The sequence below is a fragment of the Aphelocoma coerulescens genome, chromosome 3 (assembly GCF_041296385.1).
Source record: "Aphelocoma coerulescens isolate FSJ_1873_10779 chromosome 3, UR_Acoe_1.0, whole genome shotgun sequence".
In the NCBI taxonomy this organism is placed as follows: domain Eukaryota; kingdom Metazoa; phylum Chordata; class Aves; order Passeriformes; family Corvidae; genus Aphelocoma; species Aphelocoma coerulescens.
In genome coordinates, this window is record NC_091016.1 from 5,496,171 (window position 1) to 5,517,904 (window position 21,734).

The following is a 21,734-nucleotide window of genomic DNA, read 5'->3' on the forward strand; positions in this document are numbered from 1 at the left end:
AGCAGTCGCCCTGGTCACATTTGATGCTGTACCATGTATACGTTTCATACTTCAGCACAGAGTTTTATCAAGAGGTTTATTCACTGAAATGTGCAAAATCTATAAAGAAAAGCTCACTACTATTAATATTTCATGTCTCACATACTTATCATATCCAGGGGACAGTGGTCTAAAGTGGGAATTTTCAAAAATGCTCCGTGTTGGTCACATGGGGCTGCTGGAGCCAGTAGTAAAATGTTGAGTATCACTGTGCAGAGAGTGATGTGAGTGTTTCTGCAGGCTTGTCTCTAACTAGACCAGGATTTAGGCCATTCTGTTAAGGATTGCAAGCTGTGGTCACAGACCCCTGTGAACCTTTCTCATCTGGGTCCTCTAGCTGAAGTCTTCTGCCTATAGCCATCAGCAATGCTGGTTGCAGTGTAACCAGGTTGGAAAAAACCCCACTACGTTGTGAATGTGTATAAATGTAATTTTATACAGGATTTGTAAGAAACAATTCTGAGGGAAGAAAATATTTTTTTCTTTCCTGTCTACTCTGGAAAACAGACTCTCACCTTGTTGTAAAACATGTCCTTATTTGGAGACTTTTCCACGCTTTTAGTAAGAAAACCCAGCAACACCTGAAGTTGATATCTATCAGCTGTGTTTGGGTCCTAGCAAGGAACACCTGGATCTGAAACACTAGCAGCAGGTGCCACTAATTGAGTACTTACTGGCTAAACACCTGCCAAAAAAAAAAAAAAAAAAAAAAAAAAGACAAAAAAAGGAGTGCATGTGGTAAAGAAGAATGAAATTAATCAGTGTAGTCAACTATTCACAGTTCTGGGGGGAGAAGTGAAATTTCACAAAGGAGATTAACAAATATGAACAGTCAGGTTTCCTAAACTGATCTTTTCAGCCTAAATGGTGGTTTCTCTCTCTGGCAGGACTTTGGCTGAAGAGCAGGATTGATCTTGAAGTAACTCTGTAAAATGCAATGACATTGTGAGAGCCCAGCTCGATAGGGCTGGATATTTAGCTGGTGTACCACTCAACTCCTCATTTTCACGGAGCTTGTGAGGAATTTCAGCTGCAGGAAATGCACTTTGGTTTCTTTATCTCAAGTGTGCTGCTGCACAGCTCTAGGAGCGGGAAGGGGACAAGGGCTCGTTTGTGGAGCTGGAAGTCTGGGTGGGCACATCCAGACATGTTTGCCCTCCAACACACTATACCTAGATACACCTGTCTCTAATTCTCTCTGTAATCATAAAGATGCTTCTCAGCTGGTGAGCTCAGGTGTGCTGGCGCTGGAGGTGCAGTGGAGCAGGCCTAAACACACTATTTAAAGGCAGAATTTAGTTGGCTTTTGTGTTGACAAGGTGTGGATCACAACCAGATCTTCAGAGTTCGGAGGGGCTTCGCCCACATATTCCAGGGTACTGCCTCAATGGAGCTGGATCTGCATTGGTGAGAAATCTTTCGGTGGGGGGGTAGAGCTGAAGTTCTGGTGTGGGTGCCAGTACACTCAGGGAGCATGTTATAGGATCTTCAGAGCTGGTTTTTGGGACCTCAAGGAAACAGATGGGAAGGCAGAGTTGCTGCCCCAGCAGCTCCAGATTGAAATAGACTGAGACATGAAAAAGTATAAGGGAAATGTGTTTTATAGCCACAAGAAGGCTCTGAAAGCCTATTTATATTTAAAATCAGAGAGGGGCAAACCTACAAGACCCTGTTGATATCAGATTAGAGCATCTGCAGGCCTTCAGAACAACCACAAACATGTTTCTCCCTTCTAAGGCTCATTATCCTAATATAGAAAGCTCCTGGAGATAACACTGTGCTGGGCATACAGTACAGCCTATGCTCCAGGCACAGGGAGTAAGTGTTGAGGCAAGAAATGACTTTTTCCTGGCATGACCCACTAAGATTGAACTGGAATGGCAATTAGAAGTTGAAGTGCTCATTTAATGTCAGTGATGTGTAAACTATGTTGCCATTGTTATTTTAGTGCTGATTTACATAATTGGCATACCCTGAAGTCACACTGCACGAACTTTCAGTTCATGCTAAAGACTTGCAGGAAGTAATAAAATTAAACATTATCTGTACTGGAATGCAATGGAAAAATAACTTTTGAGGGATTTCACCTTGCTTGCTGTCCGCTCTCCCTCCGTACTCACGGTGGCGAGTGGAAATCAGGTTAGCGAGTGTTGGGAGCTGTTGGCATGAAGGAGCTTTAGCAGCTCTTTAATTACACTGGTGCGGTTCTGGGGTGGTTTGTTTTGCTGGTATGTACCTCCCTGGGTGAGCTCCTCATCCTGCAGGGACGTTTCATGGGAATTGCTGGAGTTATGATAGGAAAGCCAAGGGAAGAAGGTCCACAGGAGGAATTATTCCAGTCCAAATGCGCTGAATTCCTGCCTCAAATTGGTGTTCTTGCTACACTAAAAAGTCGTAAGATGGAAGAAAAAGGCTGCTCCCAAAGGAGGAGCTGGTAATGGAGCTGTCTCAGTTGTTATTGCTTTAAGTCCTCCTCCGCAGTAATTCAAGGTGTCACAGGCTGGCTGTGTCTTTTGCAAATGAAGCCCCTGAGAGATATTGGGAAGAGGAGGTGGAGCACAGAGCACTTGCCTTGCCGGGAAGGCACCAGGACCCCGGCTAATGATGGTGTGCCCATGGCTTTGGCCTCGATGAGGACCCTAAATTGCTAGGTATTGCATACCTATGCAAGGGCCTGGCCCTACCGCAGAGCCCAGGAAGACAAACAAGAGATGGGGCAAAGGACACAGCCCTGCTCGCGAGCTACTCGTTGTGTCAGGAGATTGGCCAGTGTCGGGAAAGGGAGCGAGGGATGCAGTTGGGATAGGAAGCCCAATCGCGCTGGGCACGGACTTGCCTTCTTCACCCGTGCCACCGCTGTCCTCCTGCCTGGGCGATGGCACGAGCTGTCGAGGCTGCAGCCCGGGGAGCCCCGGCGTGGGCACGGGTGGGCCCCAGCCCCGCGGGGAGCGCGGCTCAGCGCCGGGGCAGGTGCGGAGCCGCGGGCGGACGGTTCGCGCCGGGGCTGCCGTTCCGGGCCGGGCGATCCGCCGCCGTTCCACCACTGGAGGGCAGCCACATCTTAAAAAAACCGCCCAGCCCCTCCGCCGTCCGCACGGGGCTGAGCCCGCATCGGATGCGCTGCAGCAGCGCTGCGGGAGGAGACTTCTCCCGAGTCTGGGCGCTTCTCTTTTGGAGAGGAGAGCGAGGAAACCCCCAGATTTCCAACCCTCGCTCCCGCTTCGGGCAGCGGGCTCCACGCTCCGATGCGGGGAGAAAAATAAATGAGTACATATATATATTTTAAGTAGTTCTAAAGCACCGGGATTCTCCCGGTACCTTACGTGACCTTCGCACCTTACCACCCCGGCAGTCCGGGGCACGGCGCTAATCCGATTTGCGGCGGCGGAGCGCTCGGGCTGTACAATGGGTCATTGTTCGACCCGGCCCGGTCCCGCGTCCCGCTCCACCACTGCCGCCCGGAGCGGGATGTGGGACCGGGTGGCCCTGGGGTCTTCCCGCAGCGGATCAGCCGCCGGTATCACAGTTTAACGGGACAGCCGCCCGCCCCATCCCTTGCCCCGGCGGCACTGCGACCCGGGCGCGGGCGGCAGCCGCGGCGAGGGAGGGAGCGGGCGAGGGAGGAGGGAGGGAAGGAGCGAGGGAGGGAGGCGGCGTCTCCTTTAAAAGCCGTGCGGGGCCGCAGCCCGCTCCCACAGGGCGGCTGTGATTGGCGCGGGCCCCCGAGCCTCCGGGGTCGTGACATCGCCGCGCAACAAAAAGCCCCGGCGGCGGCGGGCGGCCACCCCCGGCCATGGTGCGGTGCGGGGCCGGCGGGGAGCCCGGCGCGGTGCCCTAGCGCGGCCGCTCCACGCGGGACGGCGGCGGGCGGCTCCCCACCCCTTTTTTTTTTTTTTTCTTTTTTTTTTTTTTCCCTCTTTTATTTACCCTCCTCCCTCCTTTTTCCTTTCTTTTTTAAGGGAGCGGAGACAAGTCAAGCTTCATCTTGATGTTGCTGCGGGAGTCTCGGTAAATGTCCATCTGTCTAAAGAGCGTGATGCAAAGGACATTTTTGAAAAGGAGCCTTTTAACTCCGTAGACACGTAGGGACCCATTCACGGGCAGGCACACACACGCGAGGAGGAAGAAGAAGAAGAAGCAACTTCACGATCGCTGCTTTTAAAAGGGAGACGCTTTTTCCCTGGCTGGGACTTGCCTTCTGCCTCCTCAACCAGCTGCTAAAAGTATGTTTCCGAGGCGGACTGCACTTCAGGGAACTTCTATTTTCTGCTCGGCAGCTGTAGAGGAGCAGCAGCGAAGTTTGGAGTAACACCAAGTGATGCGGGAAAAACACCCCGAGAGCAGAACACCCTCCTGCAGACACAACCCCTGCTGCTGTACACAGGTATAGCTCCGGCGGTCGCAGATCCGCTGAAAGCCTTCTCCGCAGGATGACTCCGTGGGCCACGGCGGAGGTGCTAGCGCTCTGGAAGAGAGAGGGGGGACGGGACACTAATCATAACTATTATTATTATAATAATCCAGCCCAAAGTTTCACGGGGGAGAATGTCATCCTATGGGTTTGGCTAAGGACGTAGCAGAATATGTATTTTCCTCCTTCCCCTTTTTCCACTCCGCCGAGGGAAAACAGCTCTCCTTTTCCCTCCGCTGAGGGAAGCCAGTGCCCCGCCGCGGGGGAAGCGGAGCCTGCCCGAGCCCCCGCGGCTCGGCTCGGCGGGGGTGTGTGGGGGGAAGCCCGGGGATCGGGACGGGAGCGCAGCGGGGAGTTGGCTTTGCTGGGCAGCCGCCCCTTCCCTTCCCGGTGATCGGTGCCGGCCGCGGCGGCGGGAGGCCCGGCCCGGCGCACACCTGCGCCCCGGCCCCGGCGGTGCCCCCGGCCGCTTCCCCTCCTCCCCTTCACCTCCGCGCTCCTTTGTTGCGGAGCGCCCCGCTCCGTTCCCCCGTCCCTCCTCGCTCCCTTTGATCTCCTGCCACGGGGATTTCGGTGCCGCCGCGCACCTGAAGCGGCCCCTCGGGGGGCTCCGCCGGCCGGTCCGCGGCGGGGGCTCCGCCGGCCATGGCCCGGCGCCGGGGTGGGTCCCACCTGCGGACCGTCCCCGCCCGTCCCCCCCCCTCCCCCGGCGCGGTGTCCGCGCTGACTGGCTCCCATCGCCTCCTCCTCCGCGCAGGTTGATCATGGTTGCCGTGACCCGCTCGCTCCTGGCGCTGCTGCTCTGCCAGGCGCTGCTGGGCGGCGCGGCCGGGCTCATGCCGGAGGTGGGTCGGCGGCGCTTCAGCGAGCCGGGCCGCGCCGCCTCGGCCGCGCAGCGCCCCGAGGACCTGCTCAGCGAGTTCGAGCTGCGCCTGCTCCACATGTTCGGGCTGAAGCGGCGGCCCAGCCCCGGCAAGGACGTCGTCATCCCGCCCTACATGCTGGACCTCTACCGCCTGCACGCGGGGCAGCAGCTGGGGCAGCCGGCGGCGCTGGGCTTCCCGCTGGAGCGGGCGGCCAGCCGCGCCAACACCGTCCGCAGCTTCCACCACGAAGGTACGGGCGGGCGTGGGCGGCGTGGGCTCCGCGGGCTGCGGGAGCGGAGGGGAGGGCAGGGCCGGAGGAGGAGCGGGGGGCGGATTCCTCCCGCCGGTACCGCGGGGCTCGCGCAGTGCGGCTCCCGGCCGCGTGCGCTGCCCGACGGGCTCTGCTGAGGAGCTCTTGCTTTGCCAGCTCCCGTCTCCCCACCCTCTGTCCGCCGGGGCGCTCCTGCTTTATTGACTTTTCCCGCTAAACCAGCGCGACTCCGCGTTAAGCGAGGCTGGAAAGCAGGGAAGGCTCCTTAATGCGCGGCTGAGCCGGGCCGCTGCGGAGGTTTCTAATCCTTATCTAATCCCCGTGAGAGCTCAATGAGACAATCAGTCGCGGTATCCTCGGGGTCCGCCGTCGAGCAGCGCTGCAGCCAGACCCACCTGGGCTCGCAGTGCCCGGGCTGGCGAAAGCCCCGTGGCCGCTCTTGGCTCTCACCTGCGAGGCGCCTCTGCGGCACCTCCTCGCCTGCAGCCCCCCGAGGCAGCGATTCTCTGGGGCAGACCCTCACTCAGCAGCTGGGGGCGTTTCCCGGCTCCCGTAGCCAAACTAGCGGCTGTGGCATTAACCAGGCCCGCGGAGCCGGTGGGGCGCGTGTCGCTCACGTGCTTTTTTGGGAAGCGTTTCCTCAGGTTGTAATTGTTCCTGGCTGCTGCTCTCCGCTGCTGCCGTGCAGTGGCCCCGCTGCAAAAGTAATGAAAACGCAGTTTTCCCCTGCTTATAGCGTGGAACTGTGTCAAGAAACGATATTAATTAGTTTTTAAGTTTCTAGAAGGAGGTGGCCTCTGAGAAGTGGTTGTGCTGTTTAGTGGAAAGCCTTATCGTGAGGAAGATGAATGGTGAAGCCTAACCTCTCCTCATGCATGTTTCCCTAAATGGGAAATAAAAACCTGGTAGTTAATGGGGAAAAGCCAGCACGTGGGTCATTCATGCTAAACCTAAGGATTGTGGGCAAGGGGCTGAGCGAGAGAGGAGTTGAAAGGGCAAAGTTAATAAGGTTTAGGCAAATGTAAAAATCTGCAGTTTGAAGTAGTCAAAAGCTGATTTTGTTAGAAATCAGTGTGACTCCCATTTTTTCACTGAGTTCTCACTGCATTAGTGACTTCTTGAGAGCAGAAGTTTGTCTTGTGACCATTCAAAATATTTGCATATTAGCAAATACTGGTCTGATCCTGAAATACCGTGAGGCTGAGCCTTACCTTATGCAAAAAGTTGTACTGGATTCAAAGGGGAATGGTTACACGACTAAGAATTGCTAACAGGAGTTATGGTTCCCCCTTAGAAAGTGATGGGGTTTTTTTCCTTCCATGTGTTTAGCACTGAAGTTTAAAACCATGAGAAAGTTTTATTTTGGGAAATACTTTGTACTTCTTAATGTCTGTAGCAACAATGTAGTTAGCAATCCTAGGTACACTGTGCTCCTTCTGAAGCTCCATTTAGTTATTACTCAAAGGTGGGAATGGCCTGGAGTTTAATGACTCCTCGAATGTTTGGTTTTGATGGTTTTATAAACTTCTTGTTTGCAGGTGACTTTGTTTCATTATCTCTTTACCATCCACCCCTATTTTAGCAGTTGAATCGTCCTGCTGTTCTTTATGGCCCTTTTGGGTAAATACTGGGGCGTGCTTTGTAAAGTACTGTTATGGATGCTGAGTTCCCTGTCTCTAAGTAAAGATACAAAAATCCATATGTTAAGACTTGTAGGTCACCTAAATCGCAGAGTAATGTTTTTCAGAATGGAGTTTAAGGGATTGATGTTGGAGCTGTATTCTCAGAAAAAATCAGAAATGCAACAGTTACCCAAAGTCCTCCATCAGTTTTAATGATTCCCCAATAAATACAGTGCTTGAGTTTTTTCATTTGTGTCCTTGAAGTCCCAATTAATGCTGTATATTTCTTGCTTCTAATGATAACTTACCTGGAAGGCAAAGGCCACCAGGATCCAATCCAAATGTATAACAATAAATTTTTAACTTGACGCTATACATGTGTGCATAAACAAGCTAACAAGGGAGACAGTATTTTCTGCCTGAAAGTCTTTCAGGTCTTGTGTGTCACATGTGGTAGCTGTCATTTGAAAGCTGCCAACAGCAGACAGTCTTAAGGGGTTTGCTTGCCTGTCTCAGTTTCTGATTTTTTCCTTTTTTGTCTTTTTTTTTATTTTCCCTGTTTAATCAAATTAGAAGTTTTGGAAGAACTGCCAGAAACAAGTGGGAAAACATCACGGCGTTTCTTCTTTAATTTAACTTCCATCCCTAATGAGGAGTCTATCACCTCAGCTGAACTCCAGATTTTTCGGAAACAGGTGCACGGAGCCTTTGAGAACAACAGCAGCTACCATCATCGTATTAATATTTATGAAATTATAAAGCCAGCCACAGCCACCTCTAAGGACCCTGTCACAAGACTTTTGGACACCAGGTTGGTGCATCATAATGCAAGTAAATGGGAAAGTTTTGATGTAACGCCAGCTGTTTTGAGGTGGATTGCACATGGACAACCTAATCATGGGTTTGTGGTAGAGGTGGTTCACTTGGACAAAGAGAACAGTGCCTCCAAGAGGCACGTTAGGATTAGCAGGTCTTTACATCAGGATGAAGATAGCTGGTCTCAGCTCAGGCCATTGTTAGTGACGTTTGGGCATGATGGCAAGGGACACCCGCTCCATAAAAGAGAAAAGCGTCAAGCGAAACACAAACAGCGTAAACGCCACAAATACAGTTGCAAAAGGCATCCGTTATATGTGGACTTCAATGATGTGGGGTGGAATGACTGGATTGTTGCCCCGCCGGGGTATAGTGCCTTTTACTGCCATGGGGAATGTCCTTTTCCACTGGCAGACCATCTAAACTCAACAAACCATGCCATTGTTCAGACTTTGGTCAATTCAGTGAATTCCAAAATCCCCAAGGCTTGCTGTGTGCCGACAGAACTGAGTGCTATTTCCATGCTCTACCTTGATGAAAACGAAAAAGTTGTATTAAAGAACTATCAAGATATGGTTGTGGAGGGTTGTGGGTGCCGCTAACACAGCAAATATATTAGACAAATGCAAAAACAAAAAAAAAAATAGCTGACACTTTAATATTTCCCAATGAAGACTTTATTTATGTAATGAAATGGAAAGAAAAAAACACAACTATTTTGAAAATATATTTATGTCTACGAAAAAGTTGGGAAAACAAATATTTTAATCAGAGAAATATTCCTTTAAAGATTTTAAATGTATTTTAGTTGTACATTTTATATGGGTTTAACCCCAGCACATGAAGTATAATGGTCAGATTCTTATTTTGTATTTATTTACTATTATAACCACTTTTTAGAAGAATAGCTAATTTGTATTTATATGTAATCAAAAAAGAAAAAAATATAGGGTTTGTACATAATTTTCCAAAATTGTAGCTGTTTCAATTGTGTGTATTTAAGTTGAAAAGAATACATGGAAGGTTACTATGGCAAAGTGCATAGCACATTTGCTTTCTGCTGTGCTACTGTTAAGGTCACAAGTTCAAGTCCAGAAAAAAGTGGATAATCCACTCTGCTGACTTTCAAGATTATATTGTACAATTCTCAGGAATGCTGCAGGGTGGGCTGTCCAATCCATGAGAACTGGCATCCTCTTTAGGTGGAACATTTGGATAAGAACCAGACGTTGCTGATCTAGTATAAATACTGCTATTCCCAACTAATTTGCAGTGTGACTATAAGGGCCAAGAGAAATCCTATGGGAGGTGGGGGTGGGGGAAGACTGAATCCTTTCTAGACCTACAGAAAAGTGAATGTTTGATGTTTCCTTTAAAAGTCCTTCCTTTAAAAGTCCTGGCCAAATATAAAGTAATAAAAACTAAAATGTCATCCTTTTTTTTGTGATTATCTATGCTAAAGAGGATTACTTACCTAATTTGTACCAGCCCTTGTCTTTAACAGTTGGAAAAGCCTTGCGTACTTCCTCACCTCAGATGAGATCTCACTTCTGTGGAGTGTAACAGTGAAATTATTCTGCAATTTTTGCCCTACAGTACAGCAAGCTGTTGTCATATGCAGCCTCCTCTCTAACCTCAGCTGATGGTTTTGCTGTTTGGCAGATTAGCCTCTCTTCATTTCCAGGGTTTTGTGTTTGAAACGCCTTTTTTTTTTTTCCCTTCCTAAATGTTTAAATCTATTTCAGATAATAAATCATAGAATTCTGATATTTCTTTCTGAGAAGTCCAGTCTGTAAGAGGAAAATGGTTCACTTGTGCAGTCATCGCAAGAACAACTTGTGCTTGCATCATCTTATTGTTTTTTAAATGCTTCATGTAAGGGGCAAAAGTGTGATTTGCAGCTGGCAAACAGAGCATTAAAGCTGATACTGATTGTGCCTGTTGTGTGTTCCACGCCTGGTGTGGCAGGCAGGTCCTGGGGCGAGCAGGCAGAGCCTGGGGGTGTTGTGTGAAAGTTGTGCTGAAATAGGAGAGCAGGAAAGGAGCTTAAATGGGCTTCTTGGTCATCCTGTTGAGCTCTGTTGTGGGTCCAGTTCTGGATTTGGTGAATGAGGTCCTAAAGCCATGTGTGCAATGGGCCCTTTGGGGACCCCTCTAAGTCAGCTGTGGGAATCTCGGATTTGGACCTCCTACCAGCCTAATGTTTTTTTAATGAACCCCTCTTTTTTTCTCCTGGCCCTCTCCAAACTCCTCCTTTTTTTACCAGAATCATCTGGGTTGCAGAAATGGTACTAGCTAGATGGGTTGATCAGAAAGGCTAACTTGATGGTGTCTTACAGGTCCTCTTGTAGAAGAGTTCTTTACTGCTATTCATCACAAAATGCGGGGTATAGAGGATAGGAGAGGAAAAACTAATTACCTGTTGGCTGCTTCCATTTTGTTCTTGTGAGCTTAAAAATCTCTTGGGCTGTAAGGTTCTGTGGTGAGATAAAAGTGATGTATTTCTTTGCAGCAGCAGTATTTTTCACAGCTGTCAGAGAACAATCCACCACTCTGCAGTTGGACTCTGCTCATTCTTGAGAGGCAGCTGGTGTTGGTTGTGCTGATACTCCATAGCAGCCTATGGCTTGGCTGAGTGGACAATCTCTGGGTGCTTTTTCAAAACACTGGTGCTGCTTTGGTGGCTGGTGTTTCTAGGGATGAAGCATCTTGTATTGATTTACACACCAGGAGTTTATTTTGCCTTTTGCTTGTTGCCAGCTTTCCTGGTGCTTGGATGAGTTTGTGGCCGTTGCTTTGGCAAGGCTGTTGGTGCTGCAGTGGAGGTTCAGCGAGGATTTGGTGTTTGTGATGTGTGGTCTTGCAGTCAAGTCATGGCTGTGTTACTGTACTGTAAAACCAAAGCTTGCTAAAGCTGAAAAGTGCTGAAATTTTAATGATGAGCATGAAAGATGTGATCCTAAACCTGTGAAATGGGTAAAGAACCCACAGCACTTCTAAGCAGATCCTCAGCTCTGGTGTTGCAAGACTGAAGTCTCACAGCTCCTTCATGTGTAACGAGACTGAGGGAGGCTCTTTATGGAGTGGTGACTGCTTTACTTCTCCTGTAAGGCATGAGAACACGTTGATGCTAATCTTGTTGCCAAAAAATTGGCTACAGCACTTGTCTCTGCATGAGCAGGAGCCGGCTCATGGCGTGGTGCTGCATTCCTCGCACAGGCAAACCTCCCGGTGCTTGACAAGGAATTGCATCCTTAATAAAATATACTGGGAGGCCAATGTATCATTGCAAACTTATTAAGGCCCACTCTTGTAAGCATTTCTGCAACTGCTTGGTGTTAGCCACAGAATCATCAGTTCCATACTGATTTTGAGGAGGAAATACGCATGTGTTAAGCTCAGCACATCAATACGTTTCCACAGAATTGGCTTTGTAATGTACCTTTAAAGCCTTAACCTTAACCTCACTCTCTAGGTCGGAGACGTGAGAGTGCTGCACTAAAGACTTTGTTTAGGACTTCAAGTAAAAGAAACAGAACAAACTTTCACAGATGAGTAGTAGTAGGAAGTTCTCCTAGAGATCAGCTGGGTTCCTGAATTCTTTTAGATAGGGTTGATGATCAGACAGCCTTTCTGAAGAGTTTGGGCTTTCTGGCATCTTTTTAAACTCTGGTAATGACTGCTAAATAATGCTAAATACTAAAGGTATGCTGTTACCGCAGCACGCTAGTATGTACTTTAGTTCTTTAGTACTTATTAGAGTTATAGTACTCTACAAGGAGCAATGAGCTATTTTTTCCTCTTAAGAGGAGAAAAAGCAAAATATTTTGACGGCCTTTGAGTAGCCTTTGTTACCCTATAGCTCCTAAGCATTTTGCTTCTAGGCACTTATATAATCTATATAGGCAGAGATTGTGATAGATAATGTCACCCTTTGTGCATTTCAGATAAGCATCTCTCTAAACACAAATGTGATCAGCATGTCTCCTTGTCCTTTTGAGACTCAGTAGCAGCTTTGTCGAGTGGCTTGATAATTTTTGCGCCAAATTCAGTTGGACTTCTGAGGTCAGCAGCATGTAGAGGAGGATCTTCAGCTGAGGTAAGCTCTCCCGAGAGCACTGGCCGTTCCCACCGAGCAGGGGCTGCTCAGCTGGGCTCCCCTGGGCTCACCACAGCCAGGTGTGGACCCCTTCCCTGCCCATGCAGGGTTTGGGTGGCCACATCCCTGCTCCCCCTCCCCCCCGCCAGGCAGGTGAGGTCTCACATCCCCACCCGTGAGGCGCAGAGAGGAACATGACTTGTTGTACTCTCAGCTTTGGAGGAGAAGCTCATCCACACTGCGTTTATATTAGACCCACTTTGCTGCACTATTAGAAGAGGATAATTATTGAGTTATTTTATTGTATGGTTATTCCTAAGTTGTTGATTTTTGGGATGGTATTTTATTGATCAGGAGGCAGCTAATTGCCATATGGCAGCTTGATGTTAATGTTTTATGAAGATCAGGAAACAAAAGTTTATGAAACAAAAGCTTTTGTATAGTAACTGCAGAGTTTCAAGAACTGTTTTATACTTCCTGACAGTGCAGGTCTGGCTTAATGGTTTGTTTTTACTGCTTAAGAGTGTAAACCTTTCTTTAGCCGATGTGTGGAAATTATATCCTCATCCCGCATTACGCATTTCACATTGCTCATTACTCATTCCTGCTTTCATTGCTGCCATCTGTAATCAGAGCTTTACTGTTTCAACTGCATGCAAAATGCTCCTATCCTTTGCACAGTAAGATACTTTTCCTTAGCACTCACCTACCCTTTCAAAAACAGAAAAAGGGGGAGCAAAGGGGGACAAAAAAGGGGGAGGAAAAACCTACCCTGTCTATATTGTTTTTCTCTGTTTTGGGTGGAGTCTGTGTTAGATTTTGGTTGCTAGATGGTTTCTGTAGTAACAAGCAGAGTAAAATCCAAGCCTGAAAAGGCACTTTTAAAGGTGCCATATCTTGCCTGGAGTATTATTTATCTAATTATGGATATGGAATGTTAAGTTTCTACTTTATATCAAGGCAACCCCTTTTGGTAGGGCAGACTGCTGCTAGGAGAACTTGGTATGTTGTGATCTTAAAACAGGAGACCCACAAATCTTGTTCCCACTTGACTTAAGCTCTGAAAATAATAACAAAAAAGCCAAAGGCATTAAAATGCATTTTTAAAGATTGTTACAGGCACGGACCACTTTTTTGAGTTACATAAGAGAGGAACAAGAAGCTAGATTCAGAAGGACACTTGGATTTTACATGTAACTGCAGTAACAAGGGTGTTGGATACAAGCAGCAGTGGTTTGTTTTGTTAGACTACTGTGTACAAAGAAAAAAATCCCAGCTCCTTCAGAATATGACTTTGCTGTACTCCAATTTTTTTGTTGTTGTTTATTTCTCCAAAGAGGTTTTGCAGGTGTGTGAGAAAGTAGGCACACACATCGTTACTGCTTTTGCCTTGCTTGGGCAAAAAAGAGTTCTAAAAGTATTTTAAGATTACTACTTTCCCATCTCTCCAGTACTAATCCTTCATTACCTGTATTCCTGACAGCCTTGCCTGCAACAAGCAGTAATGGTTTCCTAAGGTGGAGTTTCCTGTCTTTGGAATCTTGTCACCTGTCAGTGCCCTCTAGGATTTAGCAACCGTCTCTCTGTGAGCCTTGTGAAATGGTAACTTAGAAAAGCAAGTACACCGGGTTTGTCCTGGTTCTGTGTCCTTTGCAGAGGCAGGTTTGTCCCAGCCTTCAGCAGGCATCTTAGTCTGGGAAGGGTCTGAAGGTGTAACAGCAGGGACACCCCATAACAGCAAGGGACTGTCTGTGTAACTTGTCAGAAGTCTGAGGGCCAGAGCTCATTCCCATCTGTATTTCCATAGCGCTGTGAAGGTACTCAGCTGGAATGCCTGCCTGGGCTTGTGTTGCCCTCTACAGAAGAACAGAGGCTGAGAGCTCTTGGACCTCTCCAGGGGCAGGGAATTTGCAGTGGGCAGCCTGGTTCTCAGCTCAAGGGAGGTGGGTTTGCTCTTCACAATTTGTTCTTGCTGGGGCTTCTGCAAAATATGCTTGGCTGCCTCCATGGAAATTAGACCGTGGCCACCGGATGAGGTCTGCAGTGGAAGGGAGCAGATCAGTGTGGGTTTAGTTTGAGAAAAGACAGGGGTTATAATCAGGGATGTAGGGAAGGGCCCTGCAGGCTTTTGAATCTGAAAGTGTTAAAAGCTTCTAGGGGGACTTCAGGTAGAGAGATCAGAGCAGCAAATTGATAACATTATGAAAGTTCAGGTTCCCACAACAGCTGGACTATGGAAGATTTACAATTTAATGAGGCTGATAATCCCTTTAGAGATTAAATTAAGAAGGTTTTTCTGGGAGATCACCAAGAAAATTATGAGTATTGTACTGTAGCTTGGCTTGTAATGCCAAGGCAATGGAGAGCTGACATGTACTTCTTGCACTGCAGGACACTGTTTCATTCAGTGTGTCTCATTAAAACAAAGCCTTCAGTTCCAGCAGTGTTTCACTACAAACAGAAGCAAATTATTGTTATTATTTTTTATTACTATTATTACTATCATCATCATCATCTTCCTGGAAACAATATGCAGATTAAAAGATGGAAATATCAACCAGATCTGCAAATCAGCACAGCTCTACTGAGTTGGTTCTCAGACAATCCAGTTGTTTTTATTAGAGCAAATCATCAGGAGGCAGGGTGACCATGTATAAAAAATAATGTATTTAAGGTAACAATTGACATAACTCCTGTAGCTTGGAACTTGCACAAACCACTTTTTACAGCATCCTGCACACCCTAGTGATGGGAAAGTGTTGTATGGAATAATGGCTCTGTAACCACAGACTTCAAAAGTGTAGAATGTCTGAGGCATGATGGAAATAGCTGTTTCCACATCAATAATATACTCACAGGCATATTGAAGCTTAATTGCAAGGCCAGTGGTGATGGGAGGAGGAAGGGGGAAGGGCTATCTGCCTGTGGCTGCCTCTGCTTTACAGCCAGAAACAAGGATACAGTTCACGATAAACTTGACTTTTGCATTTTTTTCTTGTGATTTATTGATAACTCCATATGGGACTTCATAGGGCAAAGGAACTATTGACTCCTTAGGAGTTAGAAAGAGAGGCAGGGTTTGTACTATTTCTTGTAAGCATCACTCTGGCTGTTGCATTAAATGATTCTGTTTTAAGGGCAGTTCTACCACAACTTTTTTACCTGCTTGTATTTTCTCTCTTCCTTTGAATGAAAAAAACCTTTTACTTAAAAGCAATCTCTCACTTAAGCCCAGCTTTTTTTTTTTTGGTCTACTTTTGTGAAGAATCCTGATTTTCTGGTTGACATCATAATGGTAGAATGAAGGCAGTTTTGATGTCATAATCTGTTACTATTGGACCAAGTCCTAATGCACATGGAGTATGTTTCCCTAGCCCTGGCACTGTAAATGAAAGGTGGGCCCAACATCTTTAAGTGAAAAAATGAGGAGTTTTGTTTGGCAGACCATTGGTATTATTGTTACTCTTTTATTCCTGTTGTTCAAATGACAAATGTGTTGTCATTTTACTGCTTTCAGTGCACAGACTTACAGCAGGATTAAAGCTTCCCTTGCTGAAATCTCATGAGGACACCATGGAGCCTGAGATTCTTAAAAAGAAAATTTCCCCACATTCTCTGGGGAGAGGCCTCAGAATGGCACCTTGAGACTCAAAGATCAGAAGGAAATGGAATTGAAGTTCTCTTTTGCTTAACCACTAGTACTTTTAAAGTCCATCAACATTTTTGGTTGTTTAGGATTAGCAGTAACCTATGTTCTCTAGATGTTATTACTGAGGGGAGGATCAAAGACTAATTGATTCATATTTCCTGGTCTGGTGATTTTTATTTTTTTCTTTTGTGTTGTTTTTTGTTTTAGAAATAGTTAATGGTTAACTACTTCTTGATGCGCTGGGCAAAGAAGTCTCCCAGCTTTGCAGATGAAAAGATTTTCATCTTTGAAAATATAACCCAAATGTACCCTAGAGGGCAGAGTCATTTAGAGTGAGCTCCTGCACACCTGCCAGGTTACTGGTGCGTGCCCACTGCCAGTTCCTTGGAGAGAGGGACCAAGCCCTGGGAAAATGGTGTTGGGAGTGTGGGTGGAGCCTTCTGGCTTCTGTGAGCAGCAAAAAAGTGCAGAAAGTGGTTTGTGACTCTTCTGGGTGCAGGTTCTGAGAAAAAAAGAAACCCAACCAACAAAAATCCATTAAAAAGAAATTCGGTGTTTTGCAAACAGCTCCCTATAATCCAGCAGGCCATGCTGTTGCAGCTTGGGCCTGCTGGAGGGTCTGAGACTTTTTTTGAGGGTTGCATTTAATTTTCAAATAGAGGCAGCTAAATTTTTGTTTCATAACAAAGAAAATAATCACAGTGTTGCCCTTTGCAAGAGCTTTTTCTTCTTGAGACCTGAGCCACTCAGGGGGTTAGTGCCTACTTTTCCATTTAAGTGGTGAGTGAGGTTTGTTGTCAGGCCTTTCTCCATGAGCCTGAGTGTCTGGGAAGAATCTGGGAAGGTCTTTGCAGCTCCTCTCATATGGGAGTACTTCCTTCAGGGTTTCAGGCTCCATTCCTCTCTTCTTTACCTCATTCATCTGGGGGGAGGGGAGGGGAGAAAGAAAAAAGAAGGTCAAGTACTGGGATACTTTGAAGAGTGTGCCTCTACCAAGCTTTGGTTTTTTTCTCTTCCTGGAACTCTCATTACATGATCCTGGTTTTCTGAGCCAATTGTTAGCCCAAGGCCAAATCCTTAACCTTGGGCTAGATAACAAAAGCACAGCTGAGGTGATCTTGACTCCTTTAAAAAGGCTGTCTACTCTTTGATGCACTCAGAATGAGACGCATAATTAATTTTAGTTCCAAAGGTTGTTCTTAGCATGGGAAATTAGCAGCTTCCATGATAAAAAGTCAGCATGTTAGGGATGTGTGTGTATGTGCTTTATGTTGATCTGTCTTCCACTGCATTCCACATCCTGGCGGGTGTTGGTGTGTCTAGGGAGAAGCTGAGACCAAATCCTATCTGGGAAGTTTTGCTTCGTGCTTGCATCTGTTCATACCACGGCCTGAGGGCTTTGTGCCAACGATAGGAATCAGCATTTGGAAAATGTAGCTTTCTGACTCGCAGCTCTAAATGTAATTGGAGTGTATGCTCAGGAGAAATTGGGATCAACGTTTTTAATGGATGTCAAAACTGGTTTGGGAAGTACAGCCCTCACCAAGGACCCCAGAGGCAAGAGAAAGGCCAGTGGGTGTCATTCAGTGCAATGTCTGGCAGTGCTCTGCAGAAACTCCTCTTTATGGTGTGGAGCTCTCTCCAACAGGTCCTTTCTGGGTTTTTCCCTTGGGACAAGACTCTTCCACCATTATCCTGTTTTGCTGAAGTCTCTGTGCTGCTCTGAATAACTTTTTGGGTTTATTTTTGTGCTGTAGCCTAGCAAGCCTGATGGCAAGAAACAGCATCACTGGTGCTGTAGCGTCAAGTGGGCCAGGTCACGAAAAGTAGTGGAATTTAGAGGCAGGCTGACAGCAATGGGAAGGGCTTTTGTGGGTAAAACTGAGCAGGAAATGCTATGTATAACAGTGAAATACTGCATCAGGAAAAAGAGGAGCGTAGCAGCGGGGCCACCAGACCAAGGACAGGAGAGACAGCAAACTACTCAGCTGTGGAGCTGGAATTGGAAAAGTCCCTTGCTGTCCCTGTGTGCTAATTCTCAAATAGCTCTTCCTGCCTCCTAAGTGTTTTGTAATGATATGTACCTTAAAGAATTTGGAGATGCCTAAATGCACTGCTGTTTATCCTGTAGGGTAGAGATAGATAGCTCCATTATATGGCATAATGACAGGTTTCATCCCTTGGTAGCCAGTTTGCATGAGGACCAGGTCTGGCCAGTATTAAATTGGAAAGCAAAGATGGCTTTGTGATTAAGGTGCTGGAGTGGGACGCTGGAAATCTGGGTTCAACTTGTGGGTCAGCCATAAACTCCCTGTGTGACCTTGAGCAATATAATTATTCCAAGACTTCAAAGGTATCTAAACAATTTGGACACCCATTTTCCAGTCATTTTAATTAACTGGGATGCTTTGAAATGCTCAGCTTTAATCTCCCTGTGCCGAGGATTCTTGTTTGTAAAGCCAGGATAAGAATATTTCCTTGCGCATGAGGAGGATGTGTGCGTTAGGGATTGGGAAGTGTGCAGCTGCTCGGAATGCAGCAGCTACGGAGCTTGCAAGCGTGCTGAGGGGTTTAAATCCAGGTGTGGGTGCTTTGTGCAGGACAAACAGCCCATTCCATGTGGGCAGGAACTGGGGCATAGTGCCTTACTGTGATATATTGCCTTCATTTTGGTTCATGGGGGATGAACACCACTGCAAGTAAATGCAACCAAAATATTCGCTGAGAGCAACAGCTCATTTCTTCAGGATTTCATTTTGCTCCATAACAACATCTTGCTGTTTCTTTAGTATCCTGCCATTCTTTAATACTGAACATTAAATTTTTACAAGACAAAATCAGTAGTTATTACCATTTCCATTTCTGGACTTCATAACAAGCCGTGCTCCCCCTTTAACGTCACCTACAGTTCTGTCCCTTTGCCTGCTGTTATGTGACTGTGTAATGAAAAGCCTGCAATGCACACAGGCAGAAGGAAGGGTTAAAAGAGCCAAGGGAGTCTTTAATTCCTTCATTTTCTGACTTTTGTGGGTTTAATACACAATCTTAACATTCCATTAGTAAGTGGTTGCATTTTTTTCTTTTTAACCGAAGAGATTAAAGGTTCCTTCAGATTTTGCATTTTTTCACTACTCTTTAGTCGTGTCAGTTTTGCGTGCTAGGCAGGCAGGAGGGGAAAATCTGTCCTCAGTGGCCATTGGTGCTGCTCCCAGAGCCCAGTGATGGATGTCTGAGAGTCTATAGGGGACTGCTGTTCCCTAAAGAATGTCTACAGGGTAGGGAAATGTTTCCAAACCTCTGGATCTTGGGTTCCTCACTGACCATTACCCAGTGGGTAAAGGGCTTTGTAAACTGCTTGCAAAACCCCAAAGTGTTATGTGCTGTCAGAAGATCTGATCCTGCTCGTTAGGATATTAATCAATATGCCAGTGGTAAATAGATGTTGAAATGAGGTTTCATATTTAAATGTGAAGGAAAGAGATGGCTGCTGCTCTAAACAGCTTCCCCTGAATCAGTTGCATGGGTGGCACTGGTATGAATCAAATCAGTCCTTTTCACTCCTCTATCCATTGGCTCCTTATGATCATTGCTCTGTGGGCAAGAAAATCTGACTCCCCCACTTTGGGTTAGCACTGTGGTAGGCTGGCAATGGAGAAACTTATTTATCATAACTAGCTCTCAAATCTGCCTGTCAAGATATATTTTTTCCCTTGAAATTTGGGGTTCAAAGCAACCACCAACCAGAGCTTCTTTAATGTGCTTGTGGGGTAGGTGAGCAACTATTTCTCAGTTTTATTCTAAGTTCTGTATTCTGAGCATCCTGGACATGGAATAGCAAATCTTGCTCTAAAACTTCACTGAAATAAGATAGTGAAGATTCTGGTTGTAATTTTCACTGAAAACCAACAACCAACAGTTGTAAAGGACTTGGAGTTGAAGCTGCTATTTTCAAAGATTTTCCTATTGCTGAGATTTAGTTTTTTACTGAAAGTGCGCTGGTGAGAATGTACTGTCAAATTATTACTTCATATACGTACAAGCAAATATCATCTCTAAATATTTTGCAGAATAACAACTGCTTTAGGATTAGTCAACTAAACATTTTCAGATGGTTTCACCTTTTAAAATGTGGTTATTTATCTCTGTTTGGTAGGTACACAGTTTAGAAACAAAAGCAAACAAAACAGGAAAAGATCATGTCTAGATATGTACCAAAAGTTAAAATTACTTTAGATCAAGAAAATTGCCTTTGGATTTTCCAGGGGAAAATAATGCAATGAATTAACTGAAAAAGATAAAGAACTAAATATGCCAATGACTTTTTTTTTTTTAGTGGCCTGATTCATGTTCTTATTACCTATTTTGTACTCTTGGCCCATGAAAAACTTTTGGATAGAACTTAATTTAGTACATTGTTACCAACTCTGATATCTGCCTGATTTTATCAAAGTTCATGAACCCTTTGAGCGGCGACCCCCCTCATGCCCCTGGGGTTCTGGAGAGGGATTTATGGTTTCATGTGCAAAACAGTGTGAAACTTGGCACTTTCACATGGCCTGATCTCTGACAGCTCCAGGAGCTCTAAGTGAGCTCAAACCAGCTCAAGAGGTAAAGTAAAGCTTTATTGAAACTTGCTGGAACTTGGACCAAATTCCAGTTTAAAAAACCTGGCCCTTAGTGTCCTGTCATTGCCTTATCATTGACATGGAGGAAATCGACCCCGTGTGGCTGTTGTGAAGACAAATTCAGGAACATTTACCAGGTGCTCCAATGAGGATGGTGACAGTGGTGGTGTTGGAGCAGGAGTGCTCAGAACGGAAGTCGGTGACCCAGAGATGTGAATGTCTTAACAGTCGGTGTATGGATAGAAGTCCTGAGTTCCTTCCTGCTGAAGAGCCGGGCCAGGCCGGTCATTAGGGCTGTCTGACAGGGTGAATGAGTCACAGTCAAATCAGGCACTCGTTCACATCACCAGGCTTCTTCAGGGCCTGTGCAAACTGCAAGCTCCAGCTCATACTGAAGGCCAGGTCTGCCTTTGCTAACTCTGCTTTCACTGAGCTTGGATGATTCTGAGGGGGAATTCAGCTAAAGGTCAAAAATCCCACTTGTCTCCTCATTTATAAACCAGCAAAGGTGCAGCCAGTATCCAGGTTCATTAAAATACAGCATCAGGTTCCTAAAGTTCTGCAGTTCGGCAGATCCTGTAATTTTTAAAAGAATTGAAGTCCCTGGCAGTCACTGGAACTGACTGATGCTGGGGACTGGGCCCACAAGGTACAGAAATATTTCTGCCTTTACTCACTTCCTGGCCTTGCCCTCTGGACTGTCTGGCTTTGGAGCTTTCATCACTCAGGTAGGTCATGTTATGCCTCTTCCTACCAGGTCCCGAAACGAGCCAGTGTTGCTCACTGGAACTGGCTGTCAGTGAACGTTTCTGTGCTGCATTGCTGGTATTTCTACACTGTCTGAAGCACTCCAGGGATCCTCCATGGGTGGATTTGTCAAAATGGACCTCTTTCAAAGGGGCTTGTGATTGTTGCATTTATGTGGTGTGGATTCCAGCTGTGATCCTACATTGTGCTTACGATGACAGCACCTCGGCCTATAAAGTCACAATAGGAATATTCTGCTGTTAACTCATGCAAAAGGCTGGTTATCAAGAACTGGGTTTGTTTTTCTGACCATGGGCTAAACCCTTTCAGGAGAACATGAAACTCCCCCCATCTGCTGGAAGGAGCAGTGTGATGGGGATAAGCAATTTGGGAGATGTGTGGAATATGCAAGGGACAACATTTTGGTACTGGTGCTGGACAAGTTGACTGGTGGAAGCTGGATCTGCTGCTCCTGAGTAAGGAAGAACTGTTTTGGGAAGACTTGGCTGTGGTGTCATGAGATGGCTGGTTAAGAACCTGAGGGAAGTGAGAAAAGCAAGTAATATAATAATCACTCAAAATTTCAAGC

General features: G+C 46.4%; 1 protein-coding gene across 5 annotated transcripts in view; it reads left to right on the forward strand.

Annotated features, from left to right (window-relative positions):
* Positions 1–4,334: 4,334 nt before the first annotated feature.
* The window catches only part of BMP2 (bone morphogenetic protein 2), a 66,501-nt gene continuing 49,101 nt past the window's right edge, over positions 4,335–21,734 (forward strand). For 3 of the 5 annotated variants that reach the window (XR_011149620.1, XR_011149622.1, XR_011149621.1), the window contains exons 1-4: positions 4,335–4,423; positions 5,208–5,566; positions 7,783–8,020; positions 11,973–12,124. Coding sequence is in view for 2 of the 5 variants with exons in the window: in XM_069008949.1 (XP_068865050.1) it covers positions 5,215–5,566; positions 7,783–8,627 (1,197 nt within the window). In the remaining 3 variants the exon portion in view is untranslated. Of the gene's footprint in view, positions 4,424–5,207; positions 5,567–7,782; positions 9,793–11,972; positions 13,623–21,734 lie in introns of those variants that run through there. The other 2 variants (XM_069008950.1, XM_069008949.1) reach the window with 2 other exon arrangements.